The 21,824-nt window shown below is 38.4% G+C and overlaps 1 protein-coding gene across 8 annotated transcripts in view; it reads left to right on the top strand.

The window, feature by feature from the left end:
- GAK (cyclin G associated kinase) overlaps positions 1-21,824 on the top strand; it is a 77,698-nt gene that overhangs the window by 13,249 nt on the left and 42,625 nt on the right. For 7 of the 8 annotated variants that reach the window (XM_074813761.1, XM_074813763.1, XM_074813760.1 and 4 more), the window contains 10 exons: positions 474-588; positions 996-1,138; positions 4,224-4,349; positions 5,493-5,582; positions 8,801-8,936; positions 9,558-9,670; positions 10,248-10,359; positions 12,539-12,662; positions 21,282-21,331; positions 21,429-21,577. In XM_074813761.1, the coding sequence (XP_074669862.1) occupies positions 474-588; positions 996-1,138; positions 4,224-4,349; positions 5,493-5,582; positions 8,801-8,936; positions 9,558-9,670; positions 10,248-10,359; positions 12,539-12,662; positions 21,282-21,331; positions 21,429-21,577 (1,158 nt within the window). The remainder of the gene's footprint in view (positions 1-473; positions 589-995; positions 1,139-4,223; positions 4,350-5,492; positions 5,583-8,800; positions 8,937-9,557; positions 9,671-10,247; positions 10,360-12,538; positions 12,663-21,281; positions 21,332-21,428; positions 21,578-21,824) is intronic. The other variant, XM_074813762.1, reaches the window with a different exon arrangement.

Raw genomic sequence — 21,824 nt, 5'->3', positions numbered from 1 at the left:
ACTTTATTTTAATTACTTAAAATTGAAACATAACATACTTAATAACATAGCATGTTTTGGAAAGACAGGTCTTGATACAATAGCCTTGTCTTGATCATCCAGGTGGAGAAGCAGCTGATAATTAAAAGGTCTCTCTGGTACTTGTGCTAATGTCTTGCAGTCATTGTCAAAAGCAAAAAGAAGTAATTAGGCCTGTTAATGAAGTCCAGTTTCCTCAGAGCCTTAATCAGAAGGATTCTTTTTTAACGTTTCATTTTGACTTTTTATTACATTATTTTCAGTGGCTTCCCTTGAAGTCTGTTTTTTTTCAGCTGGGGCATGGATTTACCTGTTCTACTTAGTATTTTAATTGCAGCAGCTGTAATGCTTTCTGTGACTTTAAGTTAATATTTCAAGTTAGATGCATGTGAACTACTGTATACAATAGTATCAATAAACTTGGCAGTTGTCTTCCTTGAACATGTAATCTCCAGAAAAAACTTTCAGGTCATCCCAACATTGTCCAGTTCTGCTCTGCTGCATCTATAGGAAAAGAAGAATCAGACACGGGACAGGGAGAGTTTCTTCTGCTTACAGAGCTGTGTAAAGGTAAACTTTGTTTCTTTTCCTAGCAGTGCATGTAGCTTCTGACAGCTGTTTTGCACAGGTTGTTTCACAGATAAGAAGCTTTCAAAGCTTCTAAAAGATAGCGTAGTTCAGTGGAGCTAGAGTTCAATGTCATCTTATATAGGATAAGGATCATGTTCTTTGAGACTACAGTTCAACTTGGTCAGTTCAATCTTAAATATGGGATAATCATTAGGTTCTTAGTATTTGAGACTAGTCCTTTGGCACTGTAGTCTGTGGGGATTTGCCATTTTTCAGAATATCTATCTAATATTACAACTCCAGACTGCAAATCTTCCTTGCTGAGAAGACAGTTTGTCTATTCATGCCAGGCTTTCAGAATTTGTCGTGTTCTGTGTGCTTATGTGAATTTCTCTGACTTCCTGCAGGACAGCTGGTGGAATTCTTAAAGAAAGTAGAATCCAAGGGACCTATCTCCTGTGACACAGTTTTGAAGATCTTTTATCAGACCTGCAGAGCAGTCCAGCATATGCATAAACAGAAACCTCCTATTATCCATAGAGACTTAAAGGTGTGTTACAATTTTTCAATAAAGGCTGAATTATTAAACAGCAAAGGAGCCTGTTGGGCTGAATCACTCTTAAGACTGTTGATCAAATACAGTGGACACACTTGAGCGTAGTGCTTACATGTACTGCCTTGCTAAGTCTGCCGGCTGTCATCTCTTCAAACATCTTTTCCTTGTGCTTGTGATTAGTACTACCTGTACTCTATCTGAACAAGCTGACAGAAAAATAGTGTATCATGGTTTGCTGACTAAGTCTTTAAGTAGTTTGCTTTTGATAAAATAACCAGTTATGAATTATGAGTTGCTCTTTTAGGGTGGGCAGGTTCTCTAAATAGAAGAAGTAAAGCTTTGGAGAACAGAAGGTAATGTTGGATTCTCTGTGAAAGATTATGTAGCCTTTGAGAATGCATAGTAAGCAGTTAGCTTTAGAATTAATGACTTGCATTGCATTTTAGTGCTTGTTTTTAAGTTGAATTTTAAAATTTAGTAGGCATAATTCTTGATACATTGTTCCTTAATTTTTCATTCTGTTAGACTTTACCAATATGCTATAGGGTTATGCTATAGCAAGTGTTGTCCCCTTGGAAACTTTGGAGATTTGAAAAGACTTGGTCTGTGTTTGAATTTCGTGTTTTGAGGGCAGGGATTCACCTTTACATGTATGCTATATTTCAGATGAAGAAGCCCTAATAATCAGTGAGATTCTGCTGTATTAGAAATATGCTTGAATCTAGTGGAAGGAGGTGGTCTTTGTAAATAAACAAAATGAGGGAAAGAAGACTTATTCCTGAAATGGTGTCTGAATTTCACACATATGTCTGTTTTCTGCTTGATGTGATATCAGCTGAATATAAAAAAAGGAAAATTTGTTTCTCCTTAACCATGTACTTGATTGCTTTGGGCAAAGGAAAACGAGACTGCTTTTCAGAAGTAAATATGTGCTAAGTGTTTTCAACACTGTTATTGAAAGCTTTGCTATTAGACATTAATATAGCCCCTTAATATAAAAAGTTTTGAGGCACTTTTTTTTTCTTTTCCATCGAGCAGGCTTCTAGTTCATGGTAAAGAAATTTTAACCAAGCTAGGGTAGAACTTTCTTGGTGTTACTTGCTAGAATAAAATCTTTTATTCTTCACTGAAACTTATATACACCAGCCACCAGAAGAGCTTGTAGAAAAGGTGCATCTCTTCTCTGAAGAAGGGGTAAAAAAACTATTTACAAATAAATATACAGTTTTTTATATAGCCAGCTCCATAGAAGTTGAGCTAATGCTGCAATTCAAGGTCTATTTTTTCTTGTCAAGAAATGTATGCTCCTGGCAGAGATAAAATACAGAAAAAGGCAGGAATGTGGTTTCATGTTGGTTTTATGTTACAGGGGCTGCAAAGCAAGATTAAAAGATAGTTGTGCTGTAATAGGCAGAGACCTTGCTACAACCAAGAGGCAAATAGGGATCATGGAACTGTGCTACCCTTTCCAGAAGGCTGAACTTAGGTCAGCAGCATAAACAACTGTAGGTCAAAGATTTGACCAACCTCAAATGAGACCTGAGATGCTACTGCAGCTTTTGGGGAGGGGTGTAGTAGAGTGGAGTCCTAACAGGTTTTTCTCAATTATTTTGACCAGAAGTATAAGGATTCATGCATTTCTACAGCACAGCTTAAAAGCAAGTTCACCTTTGTAGTGGCGGCTCTTTCTGTCCTGCTGTGGTTCCCTTCTCTTGCTTGTCAGTATAGTGCATTCCTTGTTGCTGAACCCCTCTGGATGAAGTTCGCACTTAACATGCACATACAGCCCTGTAAGAACCCAGCTAGTTACAAGTTGTAAAAATTCTAAGCTAGTTAGAGGGAGATTTGTAAAATAGCAGTGCTTCTCTGATATTTTAATTGTCTGAATTTAATCTTTTCAGGATTTGCCATGCAGCACACAGCTATTCTGCATAACACAGGTCATAGAGCTTGTAAAAATCTGAATAATCAATTGGAATGTTTTACATTATTGGCAACTTTTACTAAAACACAAAACCCAGAACATATGTGCACAGAAGCTTGATTGCCTGGTCTTACTGTGACCATTTTTAGTGTATAAATTTAATTTGACATTGAATGCCCACCCTCTTACTGTACATGGAGATAAGCAAAGGTTATCTGTCCAACAGAGAAGGGAATTTAGATTGATCAGTGAGATCAGTACTCTAACCACATCATTAACAGAGCTTATGTCTTCCTGCAGGGTAGTCAAAATTAATTTTATGGTGGAAGTTGGAAGTAAATGGACCACTAAGGGAGGCTAGTAGGATGTTCCGAAAAACTGAAATTTTACAGAAGGAAGTCCAGAGATGTTATGGCTTCAAAGGGAAAGGGAGGACAAACCTAGTTATCTGAAGTGTGGTGTTGTAATGTTACTAATATGCTTCTTTTACATCTTTTCCTGACTTCATACAGAGGTGCAGATTTTCTTTTTCAGCTCATGATCCCATGATACTTCTGCCCAATACCTATTTTCACCCCCCCCTTAAGTTTCTGCATTTCACTTAGCAATCTAGGAATGTTGGATTTTATGAAGTAAAAAGAGGGAGAGATGACGATGAACTATTCAGGCAGCACATGGTCCTCAAATAGCTGGTTTCTGTTTCTGCACAGGGTCATGGCTGCCTCTTTCTGGGTGTCCCACAGCAGCCTGCTTCTCTACTAGTACCTTCCTGTTTTGTCTACAGCAGTGATAACGTCCACTCCATTGCAATTAAGTTAACAGTGTTCCGTTTTGTGCATGAAAACACTTGGATTCCAAGATACTGCTTCTGCAAGTCGTCCTCTGAAAAACTGTCCCCTTCTTTTCCTGGGGGGTATTTCCTGCTCTCTTGAATGTTTCCTGTTCATACTGGTTTTGGGTCTTCCTTTTAAAAATTGGCCGTATTGCTACCATATGCATCTATAGTACTGTCTGAAATCTTTGTGCTCTTATGAACAACATTCTGGGCTAAAGTGAGTATTTTTTTATATATATGCACAAGTGAGTTGATGTTTAAAAGCATGTGTGTTAGTGTATGGAAAAAACACATCTTTATTATTCTATCTCCTTTTGAAGGTGGAAAACTTACTCATTAGTAACCAAGGGACAATTAAACTTTGTGACTTTGGTAGTGCCACAACTATAGCTTACTGTCCTGACTACAACTGGTCTGCACAAAAGAGAGCATTGGTTGAAGAAGAGGTGAGACTATTTTAAATGTGATTAATCTTAATATCAACAGTGTTGATATTAACTGTTACTGCTAATCTGATATTGATTCGTGGGACTTCTAAGACAACTGAAGATTGCAGTGTTGTTCATAAAGCTCTGGTTTTGTATTTGTGTTGCCAGAGTTCAAACACTGTCTACAGTTATAATTATAGCTTGTGTTCTGTAGCTGTGTATACAAACACTGCTTTAACTTGAGTGGTGTCCCTTCTGCAATCTGGTATGAAAACAGAAGGGATTGCTAGAGCATACTCTAATTGCACTCTTAACAGGATTTTAAAAATTTGTTATATCAAAGTGATTCCCACCTTCTCATCTGTTTTTCTCATTTGAATGATGTATGAAGAAACAGCAAGTCTGCTCAGCAGAATTTGAATAGGCAGTGTTCAAGTGCCTCTAGGACTACAATGACAGCGTCAAGCACACAGTGTATTTTTGCGATGCGCATTTGTTCTTAGAGTTGAGAGTAATGCTGGTAAATTTAATGTAATACATCAGCTGGACTCAGAGTTTTAAATATGGAGATATACAGTGACACTTAAAATTCATGTGTGTGACTTCTGATATCATGAATCTCTAAACTCCCCTTGGTTTGGATCCAGCATCCTTGGGGAGCAATCCATTGGTTTCTGGAGAAGAACAGATGATGTTGTAGCACTGTGTTGTATAGTCTATGCAAAAAGATCGTAGAAAATGTCTCTTCAGGGATCCTTGTGAACGTAGCTTAACTCTTTGGATGTGTCTGCACTGTCATTAAGTATGATGAGGAAGTCAGAAATAGACACTGGAGTGTGAATTCACTTCTTGGTTTGTTTTTTCTGTATTTATGTCCATATGCCTTTTTGCCTCATATAGAACAGTCATGTGCTTTGCAGTTTGAAGGGACTCCTGAATATCACAATATTACTCATTTGAATATTACTGTATTATTGGCCTTAGAGTAAAGCTGTTGTGTTTACTGCAGGATTCAATTGATGGCTTCTGCCTTGACAAGTATTTCTGAAATTAATTTTCAAAGTGAGAATGCTGTCCATTCTACATGGAGAGCTGTTTCCTTGGTTGAATGCAGTTACAGCTTATTCAAGTTTCTGTTTCAAGAAATTCTGTCTTCTGCAGATCACAAGGAATACAACGCCAATGTACAGGACACCAGAAATGATAGACTTGTATTCAAATTTTCCAATTGGTGAAAAACAGGACATTTGGGTAAGAAATTTTTCTCTTGATGTATCACAGCTGCCTATGTCATAGTGAAACTGATTTTGCAGTCTTCATATTAATTTGTTGATTAAATAAATAAAAGCGCCAAAATAAACACAGGATAGATTGTCTTATGTCAAAATAAAAAAATTGTATGAACTGTGTATCTAAATATTAAAAGAATGAGATGTAACATTTGAGTTTTTCTCCCAGATTTAGCTTGACTTTGCCTCTCATAGTGAATGCTCAACTTCTTTGGCATTCAGTAGAGCCGTTGCTTAGGGGGAGCTTGCCATCATAGAGCCAGAATACTTACAGTCCTTTGATTCAGATTCTTGCCTTTCATACTCTGCCATGCGTTTAATCCTGGGACAGCCTATTGCTGAGTTTGAAGTGGTTGTGTCTAGGTATTGTATCTAGATAAAATACTGACAGATAGCAAGGATGAGAACGATGCAGAGATCATTCATGCTTTGTATAGAAAGGATGATAAATTGTTAACATTCACTAGAAAATCTGTAGCCAGGATTAAAGGTAAACATTAAATCCTCAGTTGTACCTTTTTCAGTTGTGTAATACTGTAATAGTACTGAGGTAGTGCCCAGTGACTTTGTGCTTGGGGACTTAAGTTTATTGGATGTTTCTTAGAGGCAGGTGTCAAGCTGTTCAGCTGTTATCTGTATTGGCAGTGTGTCAAAAGACAAATCGAGAAAATGTAATATTGGTGTTTTAAAAGACCAATATCTGTCCCCATAAATAAAATGTCTTCTTGAAGCACAGGATGAAGATAAGAAATAAAACTTCTGAGTCTGAACATGTAAGAAAAACATGTTCAAGAACAGGATTCAGTGTCTCAGCAAGACTACTCAGCTTTGTATACTGTGGAGTTCATAAAATGGACTTACTATAATGATTTTTAAAACGTTAGGAATAGAAGAATCCCTGAACCTGAAAACTTCCGTGAAAGGGGAAAAGCCCATAAAGCTGTTTAGTAGCAGTATGGCTGCTTGGAGCTCTCTATTTCACATGCCAAACAAATGAATGTTTCACTAAGTGTTCTGTCTCCTGAGAAACATCAAGACTAGTTATTTCTAAAGGAGTGTGAAGCTGATCTCTAAAGTGCTGGGAATACAATTGTGTGAGTCAGCAGCTGATGACTGAAACCTGTGATTTGCAAGCAGTGTTAGGAACCTAGGAATCAATTTCATAATCTAAAAATCTGCTTTAAATATAATTGCCTGAATTAAAGGCAGCACAGGCAAGAAGGACCAGCCAATGGGTTCATGAATCAGAAAATTTTTATTTATAAACTTTTTTAATTCTGTGATAAGCTTCACACAAAGAAAGGTGGGTGCTGCAGAGCTCCTTTTGTCCATGGCTCTGGGAACCTTCCAGCTTCCTGTAGGACCATGATACTGTCTGTCACAGGATATGAGATGAGGCGTGGAGGTACAAGATAAGGTGTTTCTTTATCCTTGGGTCAATATCCTTGTATAAAGTTGCAACACTCCTTTGAGTGGCAGAGGAGGAAGAGGACAGAATCGTTCCATGATCTGCTCATGTCCCTGTCCAGGACTGCAGCTGTCAGACGGGAGAACTAGTAACTGAAGCAGCCACCCTCTGTTGCCACGGGCAGCCCCTGCCTCCCTGCTTGAGGCTCTGCCAGTCTCACACCAAGGCTATCCATTCCATGCCTCCCTGATTTCCAGGAGATGCCCATCCTGAGCCAAAAATGCTGGCCACCACTAGCACGCTGCCTACCAACACGGCCACTACATCACTAGATGTGATTGCTAGTGCCAGGGTCTCAGTCCCAGGGTACCCAGTGAAAAAGGGCACAGAGCTCCCTTTGCCCAGGGCTTTGGGGAGTTTTCAGCTCCCTGTGAGACCACTATGGGACAGGGGTTGGTGTTATCTGTCCTGTAGACTGTTGGCAACTCTCCGGTTGAGTTGCAGAGAGGAAGAGGGTGGGAGTATAGTGTGGTCTGGTTGTTTCCCTGTCTGGATGTCCAGCTGCAGTACAAAGCAGTCACAGTCTGTCACCATGGGTAGCTCCTGCCTCTGTACCCTCTGCTCCCAGCCCTTGCTTACCTGGTTCATCTGCCAGCCCGGGCTGGCAGTGTCACCAACTGCCACTGCCAATGTTCTACCTGGTGTGATACCACCATTACATCTCTGTATTGGTTGCTGGGTAAAAACATGGCTGGATGGCTGGTTCCAAAGAGTTGTGGTGGTGACTGATCACAAGTGCTGATCCCCTTGTAACCAGCTGGTGGCTGGTCACAAGTGTCCCCCAGGGCTCGGTTTTGGGGCCACTCCTGTTTAACATCTTTATTGATGATCTAGATGAGGGGATCGAGTGCACCCTCAGTCAGTTTGCAGGTGACACCAACTGGGTGGGAGTGTTGATCTGCTCAAGGGTAGAAAGGCTCTACAGAGGCATCTGGACAGGCTGAACTGATGGGCTGAGGCCAATTGTATGAGATTTAACAAGGGTCAGTGCCGGGCCCTGCACTTGCCCCATGCACTGTTACAGGCTGGGAGAAGAGTGGCTGGAAAGCTGGTGGGTAGAAAAGGACCAGTGCTCCCAGGTGGCCAAGAAGGCCAATAGCATCCTGGCTTGTATCAGAAATAGCGTGGCCAGCAGGGACAGGGAAGTGATCTTACCCCTGTACTTGGCACTGGTGAGGCTGCACCTCGAATACTGTGAGTTTTGGGCCCTTCACAACAAGAAAGATGTTAAGGTGCTGGAGGAAGTCCAGAGAAGAGCAACAAAGCTGGTGTAGGGTCTAGAGCACAAGTCCGATGAGGAGTGGCTGAGGGAACTGGGGTTGTTTAGCCTGGAGGCCAAGGGAAGACCTTATTGCTCTCTACCACTACCTGAAAGGAGGTAGTAGCAAGGTGGGTGTTGGTCTCTTTTCTCAAGTAACAAGGGATAGGATGAGAGGAAATGGCCGCAAGTTGTGCCAGGGCACGTTTAGATTTGATATTTAAAAGAATTTCTTCACTGAAAGCATTATCAAGTATCGGAACAGGCTGCCCAGGGAAGTGTGTGGGTTGCCATCTCTGGAGGTATTTAAAAAGTGTGTGTAGACATGGTGCTTAGGTACATGGTTTAGTGGTGGACTTGGTAGTGCTAGGTTAATGGTGGGACTTGATGATCTTATGGGTCTTCTCCAGCCTAAATGATTCTATGAAATATTTCTGCCTTTATCTCTGTATAGGCTCTGGGCTGTATCCTGTACTTGCTGTGCTTTAGGCAACATCCATTTGAAGATGGAGCTAAACTTCGCATAGTCAATGGGAAATATGTCATCCCACAAAATGACACCCGCTATTCTGTGTTTTATGATCTCATTCGTAAGTTTGCAATGTTATTTAATTCAGTGTCTTTATGGATGCATCTTATTATTGACAGTGTTGTGTTACTGATAGTTAAATGTTATTGACATGTAATGGTGAAAAAGTTCAACTGCAACAACTGAGTTTTATTAAAAATTTTAATCTATTATCAAAAAATTTGGAAACTTAAATGAAAATTTTGGGTGCTTCAGTAGTTTTGCCAGTCTTGCTTAGGATCTGAATTAGTCCATAATATTATCCATGATGTCCATACTAGTGTCTTGATTTGGTTTCTTTGAATTCGCTTTAAAAATTCTATTTCTTTAGATTACTGGAAACTTCAGTTACAGTGCCAGAAATATGTCTCCAACTCCAACACTATTAGATATAAAGTTACTTCTGAGGTTATTCATTAACTGATTCTAAAGTATATTCTTTGAAATATTTTTAACCCTAAATGGTATTTTTTCATAAATACCTGTTATGACAATGATACTTGGATATGGAATTAGCTCTTGCTCCACTCTGTTCATGTATTTGATGCTTATTGCACTGCAGTGCACTGAAGAAATTACTAATATCTGCTTGGAGAAAAGCTCTGAAGGTTTTTGTTACATGGTCTGAATCTTCTTTTTTTAGGCTCCACTTTGAAGGTGAACCCAGAGGAGAGATTGTCAATCACTGAACTTGTGAATCAACTGCAGGAGGTTGCAGCAGCTAGGAATGTGAATCCTAAATCTCCCATCACAGAGGTAAAGATGTCTCATAAGGAGTATTATTGATTAGGTCTCCTTTCTCTTGTCTCTTATCTAGTGAGTGTGAGTTTAATATTGCAAGGTGTCAGAGCAGGTACCCTGTTTCTTAGTCTTTTGAAAGTTTCACACTGACTTGTTTTGAAATTCAATTGAGTTGATCTGCATCACTTGAAGGATCTTTGAAAAATGTGCTTTTTAAAGCACAGAGATTGTGTGACATTAAAAGAAACTAGTTGTAGTTCTAACTACTCGTTGAAAAACTTCTCACGATCTTGGGTCATTCTTTAGTATGCAAGTGGTCTGTTTGGCATACTACATTTAATCATAATTAACTTGCATAGAAAAATTAGTATATGAAGGCTCTGCCTACACTAACTTGAAACCCGCTTAGGTATCTTCTGTTCGATGCTTAATTTGCACAATACTGCAAGTGAATCAATTAATGTATCTTAACTTCCTGGCTTTTTCCTGAGGTTCAGCTTGTTTGTTCTCACCAAGTAAAAGTAATTTACAAAGCATAAGTAGTTGGCTAAATTGGCAAGAAAATACTCATAGTGGGTATTAATCTTCTCAGCTCCTGGAACAAAATGGAGGCTATGGAAACAATGCTCAGCCTCGGACATCTGTGACCTCTGTTTCACAGAGCTCCAAGCCTGCAGGACAGCTCAACAATATGTACAATGCAGGTAAGTGCAGGAGACATCATCTTAGGGTAAAACCAATTGCATATCGTCTATGTGAAGAAAAAAAAAAATTTGGGGCTTTTAGACATTTTGCCCAAGGACTAGCTTTTTTGCATCTATAATCACTTTTCTGACCTTGTTTTATTTTTCACAGGGTTTGATTGTATGTTGATACATGCAAACGTGAATTTCTCAGGTTCTTTGCTGGGCAAGATAAAATTGGTTTCCCTATGTAAAATAATTGAAACTAAAATGCGTTATTGACCAGTAGATGCAGGAGAGTGAAATAAGTGAACTGAAACTTGACGAAAGTGGTGGATACAATAAGCAATAATGTTCTTAAATACAAGAGTTGTGGAGAAAGTAGTCTTCAAGTTATGACAAATGAATAAAAATGGCTTGTTTCAAACCCAGAACTTTCTGATTCAGTGAGGCAAGTATATTTGAAAGTGTCTTGTGTAAAGAGGAGAATTTGAGGATTGTAAAATTGAACTGTTAATCTTCTCAGAAGTGCTGTATTTAAACTGAAACCTTGTTACTTTGTGGCAGAAGTTACTAAAATCAGTACATATCCTAAGTTTGTGCACAATATAGGGTGCTTAGTGTAAGAAAGTGACAGTTGTCATCTTCCAGGAAGAACTGCTTAACATCGGATATGTTACAATTTAAAAAGATAGCAGCCATTCTGTGGCATTTGGTATAAGTTTATGCTAAAACAGGCTTGGTGTCTAATGGCTGAGGTAGTCCAGTAAAGAAATGCAGAAGCAATTGGAGGGATTTTGACTATGGATTACAATAGTTTTTTAATGCTAAGGAGTCACTGACCTGACATGTATTTATTTCAGTCTGTGAAAAGACTGTATGAGGAGAAATACTTCCGTGAGCATCTGGGATCTTAAAAAAAGAGTTTTGAGCCCCCATGATAATTTGAAAGACATGTAACAGACTGATCATAGTCTAAAGCTATTTAGTTTTGTCACTTCCAAAAGATTCATGTGTGACAGCCTCAAAGGGAAGAAATAGCAGCCTAAACTCAGTTTATTGGCTGTCCAGTCAGTACTTTCATAAATAGCCATAGCTGGTACTGCCTGGAGCTGAGATAATTATGGGAGCATTGTGCAGGGACGACTTCAGAAGATGGTTGCACCATAGGACATCAATGGTGAGGAGGAGTAGTTGTGGTTCCATCTGAGGAAAGACAATAGTTGGACTAACAGTGCTAAATTGAGTCAAACAAAGCACTTCAGAATGACACAGTAAAAAGCTGACATACCCATTCTGTAAAAATAGATATTCCAGAGTTCATTCAGTTGAAAATTCTTGCACTTAATATAGTAAAGAAAATTGAAGCTTGATAGGCTTATTTGAATCTAATTTTGTTTTAAAAGGCAATTTCTGCACCCATTTTATCATATATGAATATTATCATATGTGAATATGGACCATTTCAATTAATGTAGAACATATCAAGGGAATATTTCATACTGTATTCAATTTTTCTTCCAGCTTGACATTTCTTGTTTGATATTTCTTATGCTGAATTGCCAATAAGGCAAAGGATATGAATGTTCCAGGGAAACTTTTAAAATGGGTTAATATTTACTGTAGTAATGCTACCTGGATATCAATTTCTGTGGAAGAATCCAACTTCCTAATGGGATTATAAACAAATGACTGTCTGGCTATTTGTTTTGTAAAAGAATGAGTACTGCTTGTATACAATCATAGTAATAGGGATGTTGTGCTGGGATGCTGTGTTATCACCTGGGATGTTGTGCTTAAAAAATAACTTAGTTATGCTAGATGCTTTTGAATCCCTGCATTAGAATGTGTCTGGGCATGACTAAGTAGATTTGCTAATGATAAGCTGCACTTTAAGAGACTGATACTAAAAAAAGACAGCATTTTGTTGCACTGGTAATGCAAAATAAATGCTTTCAGAAATTGTTTACCTTGTTTTCTCTTAAATGCAGAGTCAATTAAACTATGTGTTAAGTAGTTTGCTAGTACCTTCTGACTTCAGGAAGTACTACTTTTCGCATAGATCATAGTTAAGGGGAACTTCAAAACTGTAAGCCTTACAGTGAGGTGTAGCCTGTAGCTTTGTAGGCAACTTGCTTTAGTATGGAGCCCATTCCAGAATATGACTTAAAGTACAATTATTTTTATTCGACTACTCTAGGCCTGACCATTGCGGAATGTGACCAGACTTATGGAGGGTTCTTTGATATTCTGAGGGGTGGAACAGAGCGATTTTTCACTAATATTAAGGATACATCTTCTAAAGTTATCCAGTCTGTGGCCAAGTGAGTAGAAAAAAAAATTAAAATTGTGCTGGTAAGAGTTCTAAATGAAGGGTTAGGAACTTACTCCAGAAATCATCAAATTCAGCATACTTTTCCAAGTATGAGCTCTGATAGCTGGTAACTAGCCCTGAGATTTTTGTGAATGATACTGAGATAAAAGGTACTTTAGCAATCATATACTAGAAATGAGTGTTGGGGGTGAAAGCCTGTCTGTAAGTACTACTTTCCCTGCTGTATTTTAGATACCGAAAGCTTGGGAGAGATGAGCAGGTGGGGGCTGGAGCAGGGCAGAAGGATACGGAATAAGACTGTCATGGTTCAGAATGAATTAATTGAATTAGGGCCTCCATGATTGGGAGGAAGAAAAAAACATGGAGTTGTGAAAGGTACAAAAAAGGGACTGGAGGTGAGAAGAAAAACTGCAGGTGGAATCTTACACCCTTTGCCCTATGTTACATGGAAGAACCCTGTCCTGTTTTGATATATGTGTTCTCAAATACCTAGTGTGTGATTATTTTTTCTAACCATATTTTCAGTCCCATTCAGAATGTTTCTAGTACCTGTATATGATCAATATTAATCAGTCTGTATGATTCATACATTTTTAACTCATAACAAAATTTTAGGCAGTGTAAAAGTTTTTTTCTTACTCTAGGAAGAGCAGGTAAGTCACTACTGAATACCATGACTGAACTAGAGCTTCCTAATGAGTACTGAACCTTGTCCCTCATTGTAGAGGTTGTGGCCCTTTAATTGGGATACTGGACTGTGGCTTGTGAAATGTATTGCTTGCAATATGTTTTTCTGTCACTGAGTGTAATTTGTGTGTAGTACTGCTCTAAAATGTTTGTAATGATCAGAAGTTTGAGCTATAGATCTTATACCTCTGTAGCCACTTCAAGTGCATTTTTAGCTGTTTGCTCTTACGCTTTGTTAAACTTCCTGTGTGGCTTAGAAAGGCCAGGTCCTCTATTTTTTTTAAAGGTTGCAAAAGCTATGCATCTTTGGTTTGATCCTAGGCTTTCTACAGAAGCAGTTGACACAGTTGCATCAAACTTTTTGCCCTGGGGAAACCTCACTGACTCAAGAGAAGACAGGGGAAGTACGAGGGGAACAAGCTGTTGCATGATGAAAAGCGTTGACTTGTTAGCAGCTTAGCAGAAGTGTAGGAATTCCATGTGTGAAGTAACACGATGAGCTACAACTTTTAAGCAACTGCTCTCCATTTTATTTCTTGGGCATGTGCTGTCTTGCAGGCCTCTGTTCTTATCTTCTCCTACCTGCTACCACCTTCTGTGCAACTGATCTTCCTCTCCCTTCTTCAGTCCTACTTCTATTCCTTTTGTGGTACCTTGCTAAAGAAAATTGACTGTGTGGTAAAACGTGGGAATATTCTGCAGATTCCTTGCCTTTGACAGTTCTACTGTCCTGGGTTTGTCTAGGATAGAGTTAATTTTCACAAGCTGGGAAGTGACACAGCCAGGATAGCTGACCTGAACTAGCCAGGGGATATGCAATACCATATGAGTTCGTGATCAGTATATATACTGGGTGTGTGTAGGATGGATTGTGGCTCTGGAATGAGCTGGGTGCTGAGCAGTTGCTTTGTGCATCACTTGCTTCATATATTACTCTATTATTATTATATTATTATTTCTTCTCTCCTTGTGTGTTGTCCTATTAAACTGTTCTTATCCTCAACTCATGAGTTTTTTTACCTTTTTATTTTGATCCTTGTCCCCATCCCACAGTGGGGGGAGGAGTGAGCAAATGGTGCATGATGCTTAGTTGCCATCTGGGCCTAAACCGCGACAGCTACTATTTATAAATTTGAAGGTACTTAACTCCCTTGTCTTAAATTGTGACAGTTTTGCTTAGATTTAAGTCTTGCAGTGAAGAAATTACATTTCTTCATGACAGATAACACATTTTTCTCTACCTTTGATAAAGGTATAAGGCCTGCTTTTCCATACCTCTGTTCCTGTATTACATCTTAGTCTGGTAATGTATTTTGATTGTACAATACATGCTTCTGAAGTTAGCCCTGCACTTCACTCTCTTGTGCTCTTCTCTTTACATGACTTTCTGGATTGTTGTGCCTTCATCAGTCAGTTATGTTTGAAGTTTCTTCTTCCTGCTGTTGCAAGCATTTTCTTCCTTAAAGACCACTGGACATTTAATTATTTTTTTTGAATTTCATCTTGTGCTAGTTTATCCTTTTGTAGTGATGGATTAGGACTGTCCAAAATTGTCATTTGAATATGGAATGTCTTATGCTGTGCCTGCATCTTATTTTTATTTCTCTAACCTAACAGGTGTGTGCGGCGTTTTTGCTTTGTGTGATTTCCTGTGGTTCCATAATAAGTGTAGCATGCAAGGAGCAAAACAGTAATTGTACATCCAACTGTATCTGCAGAGCGCATCTGGCAGCTTCTGAAGTATAGGACAGGGAGTACTTGCTGTCTGGAAAGATGCTGTTCAGTTCACATGCTTTTCTCCACAACTGTTTGTTTGTTGCCCAAAATAAGTCTTGAATCTGTCTTATTCTTAGAGTTACTGTGCTACTTCTGAATTGCTAGTTAGTGTTCTGTGGCTGAACTATATACTTGTCACTTTAGTTAGAATCCCTTTTTGACAAAAATGAGAAGCTATGATTGAGATGGAACTTGAGGCTCTCAAGTACTGCACAGAGCCCCATGGCAAGATGATTTAAATTCAAATATGCCTTAAAACCTAAGGAACTGTTGGAATCCTCTAAAGTCAGTCAAACATTATCTGGCATGACTGTTTACTTTGTAGTAGTGTTTGACCCTGTATCAGGAATGCGGGTGCTGTTGGAGACATTTTAGTGCGTGTCTTGTGGAACTTATTAAATATTAGTCAAAGAAAAGCTCATTACTTTTATTTGTAATAATTATTTATATTATAAATATAAATCATTTATAATATAAATTATTTATATTATAATACAAATAATTTATTTGTAATCTTATTTGTATTAATTATGGAAAGTCACATGTGGGCATTTACTGGAATTGAGTAGCTTGTGAATGTAATTGTTTGACCTGGTTTTGGTTTGTAGCTCTTAATGGATGGGAGTATTGTAATATTCAAATTAGATCAACGAGCCACAGGCCTTTTCCAGCTAATGGGGGATACAGCACTTCCATGGACTGTGATGGATTGACAGGGAATTGTCAGACAGTGTATGTTAAGTCACAGGATTCATCATGAGGAGATCAGTCCCTCACAGATGTTTTGGGCTAGGCTGATTGAATCAGGGTTTATATTTAGGTGACATCTTCACATTCTCTCTGTTGAAAGAGCCTGTGAGACTGTCAGATTTTTAAGCTGTGCACTAACATAAACAAATCTTGGTTTGTGGAGGACCCTCTGTCTTCATACAACTGCCTTTTTGTTTTCTTGTGTTACCTAAGTGAATTTGGTCATTGAATCGGGGAGTCAGAAGGAGGGAATGCACCAGGTACATAATTATGCTAGTGAGAACCAGTTACTTCAGTACTTATTTTCCAGATAATATTTAGTCGATACTGAAAGAGAAACTCTACTTGTAATTTGCCAATATTTAGCGTCCCTCAGTTCTGTAATTTTCATTCCTTGATAAGTCTCCTGTCTATTTTGAATCTTAACTGTATTTAACAGTTCACTGAAATAGCAAAACATGAATTAACATGAGCAGCACACAATGTACTTAATATTATGCAGGACCTAAGGTAGTTTCAGGTTCTTTAGCATTTAACATTCACTGTTCTGCTGAGAGTCCCACCATTAGGCTTGTGCATTCTTAAACTATTTATGCTTTAAGCAAGCTGAAGTGTTAATTCTCTGTTTACATCTACTATGGGACATACCTGTGTGTCATGGTCATTCTCTGCCTTTACAGACTTGTGTTGTGGCTACAGCTGGTACTATTCTACAGCTCTTCTACATTCTACAGCTACAGCTCTTCTTCTATTGCATCCTTGAACTGCCTTTCCAGAATTCTTCAACCAACATGAGAAGCAGACATTCTGGACAAACTAAACTGTCTCTTTCTTGTCATGCGCTTTCCTCACCACACTTAAACACTCCTTGAGCTGGAATCTTGTCATCTCATTAAGTAGGCTCTCTCCTTCCTACTTATCATTGCTTTCCTGAATTTATCTGCAGACAGACTTTTTCACTGAATCCAAGCTACAGTGGAAGAGTTAGTGTTCTGTAGTTGCTACAAAAAAGTTAATTTTTTTCTTTCCTGTAGCTGCCTTTTTCTTAATTAAAATTTTGGTCTCTTGTTTATCCTAATAAGTGATAAATTCTGAAAACTAAAACACATGTCACAGGCTACTAGGAGCAGGAGAGTGAACAAGGACCATCTTGATTGTCCCCCAGGCCACCTCACAGGTGTCACAATCTCTGTTACAGGTTCAGGTCAGGCAGAAGCAGTTCATAGTTACATGAGACAGAACACAGAGAACAGAGGTTCAGCCCTCTATTGATACAAACTGACCTAAAGGAAAGTACTAGAGTGTATACACACTTAGAGCAGATACGCGCTGACATGTGAAGGGACCTGATAGGACAAGAGCAACAACTACGTAGAAGGGAACTTTGTTCCAGCAGGTGTACCTGTGTGTGACTGATAACTCTGTCTGCAGCTATGCAGCCTCAGTGTACCTCTGTTCAGCTTGTCCATCTCTTGCTTGAGATGCTACTCGTGCCCTTGACCACCTTTTATGCTTATTGAGGTTTGCATCCACAAAGGTTACAGTTTCAATGCCAAAAACCTTATCTAAATGTTTTAAGTATCCAGTCTTCACTGGTATTGAAAGCAGCATGCAAAATTTATGATCAGTCTTGTTTTGCTTTGTCAGAACAGTTTCTTTCACTGAAGAGATTATGATCTAGTAATCTAGGAGACAATTAGCTGCCTTTCATTGCTAGCTTTCTTTGCTTCTAAGGTAGTCTTGTTCCTGGTTTGATGCTGCATTAATGCTTTATTGCATGGATCTTTGTGTTGCACTGAGTAGCTGAATGATTAATTCAGTTTTATGAAGCAAAACCAAGTGGGAACAGATTGATGTCAATTTCAGTGCTGCATTTCTTCCTGGCTTTTAAAAAATAAACTGCAAATATGATTGTGTTCAGCTAATTAGTAGACGTTTTTCTACTCTTCTAGGTGTAGAGATGTCTGGAGGAAGATTGCTTAGTGTTAGAGCATTGTTTAACTGAAGATAATGGTTTGTGTGCTTACATTGTAGCTGTGCTGGTTAGTCTGTCATTGTTTATGTGTTCCTATCTTCAGCTGTTAGTAACAAGGTAACTATGCGGTGTTGTAGAATTTTGTGCTGTATGCTAATTATTTTGTGAATTTGTTAATTTTAAATTATTTTTACCTTAATTTGCTGGAATGATCTTATGTTTAGTATAAGTTACAGTCTTTAAGTGCAGCTGTTCTCTGGCAAGATTGATAAAGCCAACCATTTACACAGTGAAAGGTTTTTAACATCTAATTAAAACACTTTATTTTGTTTAGCTATTCTTTCTGCAAAATGAGAATTCATATCTTATTTGCTATGTTTCCCACTAGACTTCTCACTAAAAAGCCTTGAAGTATCCTGGTATCAACAGAAAAGTGACTAAATATTAGTGTCATACTTTCCTGTTTAGCTTAATTACAACCTTAAAAAGCACACTGAGTTTTCCATATGGATCACAAGCCAGAAATGCTCCATGAAGTCTCTTAATTTGTTTGCATGTTCTTCTACTCTTATTACCAGCCAGCAACATTGCTATGTAAATGGAATTTCATCTGTTAACAAAATGGAAGGAAAGACCTTATTCCTGATTTTTAGTTACAGGGTTAATCTTGAAATGTGTAGGAATGCTTACCGGTGTGAAGAATATGCATGTTTTCACCTTTCTGCCATTTAAAGAAATCTCAGTTACCAGTCTGACTTGAAACACTCCACTAAAAACAGAGTACCTTGTGTTCAAGTCTTACTATTGCAATAGCTTTGAAATCTTCAGAATAAAGTCCAAGGAATAGTAATTCAAGGATGAGGTCACGTATTTTACACTTGTTGATTTTGCAGTTTAGCAGCTACATTTTGATTAAGACGGCACAAATATTCTGATGCTTTTTCAATTGTAACAGGCATACAGATTTTGTCCTGCAAAACAGCAGGCTTGAGTTGGTTGTACTCTGTTGCTGACATACCAAGCTGCACTTCTTCATCAATGTGTGTATGGTGAGATCCATACTACTAATAATGTGTTTTAATTTAGAGAAATGTAAAAAACAAATCTGAATTGAATGGTCTTGCTAGTAAGAAGTCAATGTCTGAAAGTGTTCCCAAAGGAATGGGTGTGAGGACTCTTTTTTTGCTCTTAATGGTTCTGTGCTGCTGTTTCCAGTTGCTGCCTAACCTCAGTGTTACATCATTGAAGAGATAATGATTCTTTGTTCTCAGGCTGTCAGATTAAGTTGTTAAGTGGTTCTTGATATGGAAAAAAAGTTGATAGAATGATCATGTTTTCATGCTTGAAGCTGGTGGGTGTAAACAACATTTGACACTTCTTGGTCATGCAAAGGGTTATGTCTATTACTAATTTTAGTAAGAAACCATGATTAGTTCTGAATTTAAATTTCTGCCTCAATTAGTATGGGTGCAGCAGTGTTACCACCTGAGCTACATGATGAAGTTATGTCCTTCCAAAGGTGCAAAGAAATGTGGAATAGTGGTTACTTAGCCATTTTGTCTACCTCCTCATGCAAGATTTTTTAGTGTTTTGTCTAGTGAGAGTTTCAAACTTCCTTGCTGTTATTTCAGCTTCTCTTGAGACCTTAGGTTATTATCATCGTTAGGACACTGATTATGCCATTCCGCATAAATAGTGTTTAATGTCCTTGTTTTCAGAACAGTTCTTGCCTTTTCTAAAATCTTCCTCCCAATCCTTGCAAATTCAGTAATCTTTTAATCAATCCCTCCAGCCTCCTTTATGTTTACCAGCAAGCACTAAGGAATCTAAGCATAATGTTCTCACTTGATGTTTCAAAATTTGAGTGCAGTATCCTAGGTCAGCTCTTTCAGGCAGTGTCTTGAAACTTTGTAGTGTGTGCTGGTTTTGGCTGGGATAGAGTTAATTTTTTTTCATAGCAGCTAGTAAGAGGCTATGTTTTGGATTTGTGCTGGAACCTGTGTTGATAATACAGGGATGTTTTAGTTACTGCTGCATAGTGCTTACACAGAGTCAAGGCCTTTCCTGCTTCTCACAGCACCCCACCAGCAAGCAGGCTGGGGGTGCACAAGAAGTTGGTAGGGAACACAGTTGACCCCGACTGACCAAAGGGATATTTCATACCAGTAATGTCATGCTCAAGGAAGGGGGGAACATTTGGAGTTATGGCATTTGTTTTCCCAAGTAACCATTTCATGTGATTGAGCCCTGCTTTCCTGGAGATGGCTGCACACCTGCCTGCTGATGGGAAGTAGTAAATGAATTCCTTGTTTTACTTTGCTTGTTCACAAGGCTTTTGCTTTACCTATTAAACTGTCTTTATCTTAACCTCTGAGTTTTCTCACTTTTACCGTTTTGATTCTCTTCCCCATCCCACCAGGAGGGGAGTGAGTGAGTGGCTGTGTGGTGCTTAGTTGCCAGCTGAGGTTAAACCATGACATAGCAATATAAAAGTATTGCTTCGATAGTGCCTCTGCATTCCTTGAACATGCATCATAGTGTTGTGATGACATTTTGATATTCTGGAGGTAATATGTTACTGACTTATTTAAGTTAGGGATGTTTAAACCAAATTCTGTAGATGAGATTTGTTCTTACTTTGCCTATCAGGAGTGCAGACTGATGTGATTATACACAATGGTGTTGGCCTGTACTGGGACTCTTCAATATTCTTGAGATTTTTCATCCTGCTACATAGCAGGTACCCTAGAAACAAAAAAAAAAGTGGTCTTCATGTAGTAAATTATTGGCATAATGTGGGTGATTAGGTAGAGATGATGGGAATGGGCCTGAATATGAAAAAAACTCCAACCACTGAGAGATTATTTTTCAGAAAGGCTGTTCTTTAAAACTGTGAACAACTATATGAGGAACAGATGAGTAATAATTAATCTCTTGCTCACTATGAGAGTTTTGGAAGCAGATTTTTTGAGGAATGATTTAAATGAGGAAAGAGATTCAGGTATCCTCTATTCATAGGGAATCCAGAATTTGAGCAGCATGGCCATCTGGGCCATGAGTTACATAATTTAAAATGTAATGTTTCAACAAATGATATTTATTTTAAGCATTATGTTCTCCTCCATTGAAGATGTTAATGCATCCTCATTAGGCTTTCAAACTGATACCTGCAATGAATGATTATCAGTAAGAGCAGGCACTAGAGGAATGAGTTAAGCATTGAAGGTATCTGTACAAAATCCCCTGAGATGGTACTGTTGCAACTGATTGAGTAACTTCAAATACAAGGTCTGTTCTGAAAACCTTGAAGTGTGAGGTAACAAGCCTCAGATGAAAGAAATGCCTGAGACACCTGGGTTTTAGACTTATGACTTGAATGGTTCTACTTCCCAGTATTAATTCTGATGTGTTCTGTTTCAGTTATGCAAAAGGAGACTTGGATATATCATACATCACTTCCAGAATTGCTGGTATGATAGCTATGTCTGTCTTAAGAATAATTTCTGGTTGTTCTTAATATATGAAAAAAGGGAATACTTTACCTGGTGTTTGTTGTTCTGTCTTCAGTGATGTCCTTTCCAGCTGAAGGGGTAGAATCTGCCATTAAAAATAACATAGAAGATGTGCGGTTATGTCTGGACTCTAAACATCCTGGCCACTACGCCGTGTATAATCTCTCCCCAAGAACATACAGGCCATCAAGATTCCATAATAGGGTGCGTATAGTTTTTGTGTATTTCCATCTTTCAACACCATGTCTTGATTATACCTTCAGCTTTTTATGGTGAAATATGTTAAAGTAGGCTGCATAATCAAAAAGATGACAAAAGAATAAGTATAAAAGTAAGGTCAAAGATTAACCTGTCTTCTGCTTGTCTTATGTCTTTTGTTCAAACTTAACTGATTAAGGACTAATCTTTAATCTTACTGACTAAAGTCTCTGTTTCCTAAGCTAGTGATATC

Source organism: Strix aluco, chromosome Z (genome assembly GCF_031877795.1).
Source record: "Strix aluco isolate bStrAlu1 chromosome Z, bStrAlu1.hap1, whole genome shotgun sequence".
NCBI lineage: Eukaryota > Metazoa > Chordata > Aves > Strigiformes > Strigidae > Strix > Strix aluco.
Note: the sequence above shows the minus strand (reverse complement) of the source record. Positions and strands in the feature narration are given on the sequence as shown.